This window comes from Monopterus albus, unplaced genomic scaffold (genome assembly GCF_001952655.1).
Source record: "Monopterus albus unplaced genomic scaffold, M_albus_1.0 scaffold61.1, whole genome shotgun sequence".
NCBI lineage: Eukaryota > Metazoa > Chordata > Actinopteri > Synbranchiformes > Synbranchidae > Monopterus > Monopterus albus.
In genome coordinates, this window is record NW_018127941.1 from 2,641,438 (window position 1) to 2,647,769 (window position 6,332).

A 6,332-nucleotide genomic window follows, 5' to 3' on the forward strand; every position below is an offset into this window, starting at 1 on the left:
GTTTTTCTGTCAATATGGGGTGCTGTGTGTACATTAATGAGGAAAAAAATGAACTTAAATGATTTTAGCATATGGCTGCAATATAACAAAGAGTGAAAAATTTAAGGGGGTCTGAATACTTTCTGTACCCACTGTGTGTGTGTGTGTGTATATATATGTATATGTACTGTATGCATATGTATATATGTGTATGTATTCTTTTTTTGTTCTGGCATGCTGAACTGTCTCAAGGTTGTCGTATCTGGGGTGATTTCACAGTGATTTTCATTATTGGTTAAAATCTAGTTTGCTTTTAAGGTTGTGGTTTTTCATTTTGGGACAAGGTTATTTCACACTTCTGCCTCAGCTGCTTTGCTTTACAATAAATTATTGTTCAAAATAATTTGATATTTTTCAGCTTTTTACCATATCTGTATTGGGTTGAATGCTAATTTACATCATTTTTCAGACTCCAAAAGATCTAGCAATCAGCACCATGATGTGTTAGTTTTCAAAGCAGCTTCCTATTTGTAGCAGAGCCACAAAGAGGCCACATCTACATTCTGCAGGTTCAGTAGCCACAGAAACATGCACGATTATTTCTGTGTCAAAGTGAATGAAGGAAAGTCATGACAAAATACCAACTGTATCGACAAAGAGAAGCAAAGGTCACAGGTAGGGACATTACAGACATGCTTCACAGTATAAGGGGCTGACAAACACTGTTGATTGGTCACAGTAACAGAGTTTGCAGTAAGTTAGGTACTTCAGCTTTAAACTGCCTTATTGCAAATTGTTAGCATTTTCTTTCTACTTTTGTGTTGCAGAGTCGGTGTGGAACCAGATCAAGACCTGCAGCCGTATGGAGACAACTTCCAGGTCTTACAGGGGGTGAGGAAATCCTTATTTCTATAGTTACTGCAGCTCTCACTGCTGAGTTTGTTCTGCTTCTGACATTTTATGTTTATACCATGCACAGCCAGCAAATCTGAAGACATTTGAATTGTTCATTTTGTATAGGAAATACTGGTGAATGTGATAAACTGGTGAAAGAAGAACTACTTCATTAGTTGTCTAACATTATACGTTCTGTAATTTTCTCCTCACTTCATTCCTATGTAGTTTAATATTAACAGACCACCATGGGAGTGTGAGGCATGCAGGCCACCTTGGAGCTAGAATGTGATGTTAATGGTTACGCTGATCAGATTCTCGTGGACTTTGGTTATTGATGATTTGCCACAAGCCAGGATTGTTCAGTTCTGCAAAGCTTTGTTAGACTGATATACCAACATTTCATCAGTGATTTATAAAGAGAAACTAAACTAAACTCAACTAAAGGTTTCTGAGACCACTGGAACCAGAACACAAGGCATTTAATTAAGAAATTATGTTGGGGATTACTAGTTTTATTTCTAAAATATATTGAATGTGTTTTAATAAAAAAAAATATATTTGAAACTTTAAATTAGTGTGTTAATTATAAATCAGATTGGCTCCTTTACTGAAAATGATCATACAGTTGTAGGTTTGTCTGACTTAGAACAAACATCTACAAGTACTAGGCTTATGATCATCACCCCAGTACCAATAGCATGCACTTTCCTTAGCAAGAATCCAGAAGCACACAAAGTTTGCAGTCTAATTCACCTAACTAATGCCTAACTAATACAAACGATGGGCATGTGAAAACAGTGGAAACATTGTGCAGCACAGTGTAAAGGACAATAAGACCAGTTACAGCGCTGTTGCCCCAGTGCACAAGTTTTTCCCCAAGCACCAATGTCATATAGCTGCAATCATATGATTGGCTTCAGCCTCAGCCGATCATATGATTGCATATGATGCAGGTGAGATTCTGATGACTTTTTCTTGTGGTTCTCCAGGATGACATCCAGGCTGATGGACAGAGTAAAACCAAACAGGAGAGTGCATGGCTCTTCAGACTTTGGTACACCTTCGATCACAAGTATCCTTTGTGTGCCCTGCTTTGCAGAAACAAAAACAAGCACACAACAAGCACAGCTCTTTGTGGTAATATCAGGCCTCATATCAAGTCAGGAGGATTATCTAGAGCCTATTTTTATTGGTACACAGTATAAGTCATCATAGTAATGCTCACAAGTGTTGTGCGTATTAGATCATCCTGGCATATGGGATCAGAATAACATATGAAATAAAATAAAATGTTTGCTTTTCGTGTTCAGTTTGGCTTTAAATACACACTTAAGAAACATGGGTTTAGCAGCTTATCCTCCCATTTCCTCCCTCCTTCCTTCTGCTAAACAATTGCCTCCCCAGGTGGCAAATTGTATAGCTGCTCTTCAGCAGAGCAGCTGTTTCACCGGGGAGACTTTCTCCCTGGTGACATATGCTAGATGCAGCTGAAACAAGCAGGGTGGATTTCTCATTTCTCAGCTCTGCGGAGGCTGAGGTAAACATACATGACACAGTGCTTTGGTGTAGTGAGTTTAGCGGCTTATTGTGTAGGGGACTCCATTTCTGTGTAGCAGACAATTGACAGAAATTGTGTAATGGGCTGTTGATTTTGACTGCTGAGTCTTTTTTTGTTTTTGTTTTTTGTTGAATGGTCTGACCCGACCAGTTGAACAAGAGTTCGGATTTTCTCAGAATGCAATAACATAACAAGGAAGAGGCGGAGCAAGCCAGTGGTTCACTCCCTGCTGCCAAGCATCACAAAATGACGTTACCCTCCCCAGCTGCTCACAGAATCCCGTGCAGATTTAATCCCTTTGTATATGGTTCATTGGCTGCAAGTAGTAAATTGTTTATTAATGCTTTATCAGTGAGATATAAGCAAGTGATATGAACAAATTGTTACATGCCAGGAGAATAGCTTCTTTTACCACGATACTTGAAATTACAACTTACCTTCTGGAAAATGTCAGCAGAGCACTTGGAGGACCACGTCCATTTACATACATCTTATTAACATTTGCAGCTACAGACTTGGTGGATTACTGTAAACTACTGACATTTATAACTGCACCATTACTGTACAAATGTTAGTAAGCTGATAACTTCTTTCGGTTCAAATGCCCTGTGTCATTTCTCTAAAGTGTTTGTTGGAGGGGTCTGGCTGATGAATTAAGAGCTAACTAATAAGACAAAGCAGGTGTCATGCTGGATGAGAATTTTTCGCAACCTGGTAACCCAAACTATGCTTTCATTAAAGGTCTATAAGCGTTTTGTCAAGCTTTAGAAAATTATTTACGGTTACTGCTGCTCCTACTCCTGTGTGGACTGCTGTTTCCTGTTCCTGCGGTAATCATACTCCCTGTTTCCTGTGTCTGTACTGTGTTGTGCCTGCTACCAGATTGTATACGGATTAAGCTCACTATTTTCTAGGTGGGTTATCTTAGAAGCTAGCTAAGCTAGTATCTTAGTTGAGAGCAATAGATTCCCCTCTTCCTCTCCTTCTTCCTCATGCTCAGTGTCGCATGTTCAGTTATTCCTCTGCCTCCTTTAGCCATAATGGTACTTGTAATAAATGTCAGGTGCTAACAGCATTGGAGGCGAGGCTCACAGACTTGGAAGTGCAGCTCTGCACCATGGAGAACAGCCCAGCTAGCCAGTCCCATGTAGTCGGTGTGGAGCCCCCTAGACATATCTTAACCCAAGCTACCTGACCCCCAGAACTTCCCGAACAGCCTGGATCTCAGACAGGTGGCTGGGTGACAGTTCGCAAGAGTCGTAGCTCCAAACAAATGTCCACGGAGCATCACCTGCCTGTTCACGTTTCAAATCGATTTTCCCCACTCAGCGACACACCCGCTGAGAAAACAACTCTGGTAATTAATAGTCAGAAATGTGAAGTTAGAGACACCGGCGGCCAGTCAGATGATTTCCTGGGGCCAGAGCCGGCGACATTGAACCAGATAAGTCCGCAAATACAGAGACGTTGGAATTATTCACACAAATACTGTAAACTTTGAGTCAAAGTATAATTTAACAGTAATAATGTTTTAAGAAGCCTAACCCCAGAAGCTAAAATGCTACAAGTCCCCCCCCCCACTCCCACTCAATAAATAGTGTAAAACAGGAATGAAATGGTCAGAGTCAACAGGTTAAAAGGCACCATTAAAAACTACAAAACAATGAATCAACCAAATATAAGAGGGCCTTGCCTCCCTGTGCCTAAAACCATTCACACACTGTTCACACCATAAAATTGACTAAACCTTATTTAATACAATGAATAGGGAACATAAGGCTGGGTAAACCTCTTTACATAAAAACAAGGCAAAACGTTGCATAAGCAAAACACTATGTAAACAAAGCACTACCTAAGCAAAGCATAAACAAAACAGCAGTGGCTATCACCCCTTGGCTGCACGTCACCCTAGCACAGCATGTGCAATGGACGCCAACTTCTACTGGATCACGCTCGCATCAATTATCGCTCCTGAAGAACATGCGGCAATCTCCTAAAAACAGCCTTAAAGAGAAGCAGGACACAGCTCAATGGAGGGAGATTCACATGAGACCGCTTACAGCAGCAACCAGCACAGAAATTGCTTCTGACAACAGCGTCTCCCCAGGTGTTATTTATATCCATGATTGTTCTGCCAAATTACTAACCAGGCGGTGTGGGCGTGGCCAACCCGCCGGTTACATAAAGAAGAAATTCTTTTCATAAAATCATTTTAAATTCTTACCAAACAAAAATCATAGAAACGATGCTGCTGCTGCCATGGCAACAGACATGTACAAGTATTAAAATAATCAGCCTTAACTCCCTCAAATATCTTTTGTAATTAATTTCTCCTGGTTGCAAAAAGAAATTCCTCTTCATGCATGTCATGTTGGTTGTTGTTTATTTAAGTCCATTTCAACACCCTCCTCTTCCTACGAACATGTATAAAGTATGAGACAAGGCCCTTCTTAAAGCAGAGCGACCTCCCTCTCAGGCTTTTCATAAGACAACCCAGAGATGAGTCCAGGATGCAGGGTCACAGTCTCGCATGCCTCTCTTTACCACTGCTCCCCACCCAAAACTCCCAGTACCCCATAGAGACTGTGTCTGCCCACCACCACCACCACCTCCTACATTATATAAATCAAAAATCAACTCAAGAGCAGGTTATCCATAAGAACCTAATTAAAATTAAGACTACTCTTATAGGACAAAATAACAGGACAATCAAATGTGGACTATTAAATATCAGATCTCTCTCTCATCTAAATCTCTGTTAGTGAATGATTTGATAAGTGAACATCACATTGACTTACTGTGTCTTACTGAAACATGGTTACAGCAGGAAGAACATGTTGGTCTAAATGAATCTACCCCACCTAGTCACAGTAACTGTCACATCCCTCAAAACACAGGCTGAGGTGGAGGTGTGGCAGCGATCTTTGACTCAAGCCTATTAATCAACCCTAGACCTAAACATAGAAAGTCTCACCCTGAGTCTCACACACCCAAACTGGAAAACTCAAAAGCCTGTTCTGTTCTGTTATTGTATACCGTCCACCTGCTCCTTATTCAGAGTTTTTAAGTGAATTCTCAGACTTTGTCTGATTTAGTGCTTAGTACAGATAAAATAATCATAGTAGGCGACTTTAATATTCATGTAGATGCTGACAATGACAGCCTCAACATATGCATTCTGTGCATTATTAGACTCAGTTGGCTTCTCTCAAACTGTAAATAAACCCACTCACTGTTTTAATCACACCCTTGATCTTGTTCTGACGTATGGCATCAAAACTGAACACTTAATAGTTTTTCCCCAAAACCTGCTTCTGTTTAACCATTTTTTAATAACTTTCGAATTCACATTAATGGATTATACTCTATGTGGGAAACAATTCCACTACAGTAGATGTCTATCTGACAATGCTGTTACGAAGTTTAAGGAAATAATTCCATCATTGTTTACTTCAGTGCCATGTGCCATCACAGTTGAGGGCGGCCACCTTAACTTTACTCCAAGACGATAATCTTGATAGTGCTGCAGCCTCCCTGCATACAAAGCTAGATACTGTTTCCCCTCTGAAAAAGAAAAGCCCAGTGAAAGTCACCAATGATCTTCTCCTAACCTCAGATAAAGGACTTGTCTCCATACTTGTCCTCTTAGATCTCAGTGCTGCTTTTGACAACATTGATCACATCTTACTACAGAGACTTGAACGTGTTATTGGGATTAAAGGAACTGCACTAAGTTGGTTAAAATCTTACTTATCAGAAAGATTCCAATTTGTTCATGTTAATGATGAATCTTCCACACAAACTGAAGTTAGTCACGGCGTTCCACAGGGCTCTGTGTTAGGTCCAATTCTCTTCACTTTATACATGCTCCCTTTAGGCAATATTATCAGGAAGCACA

General features: G+C 40.3%; 1 protein-coding gene across 2 annotated transcripts in view; it reads left to right on the plus strand.

Annotated features, from left to right (window-relative positions):
• slc9a7 (solute carrier family 9 member 7) overlaps nt 1-6,332 on the plus strand; it is a 31,463-nt gene that overhangs the window by 19,132 nt on the left and 5,999 nt on the right. For both annotated transcript variants that reach the window (XM_020603479.1, XM_020603480.1), the window contains 2 exons: nt 807-870; nt 1,866-1,948. In XM_020603479.1, the coding sequence (XP_020459135.1) occupies nt 807-870; nt 1,866-1,948 (147 nt within the window). The remainder of the gene's footprint in view (nt 1-806; nt 871-1,865; nt 1,949-6,332) is intronic.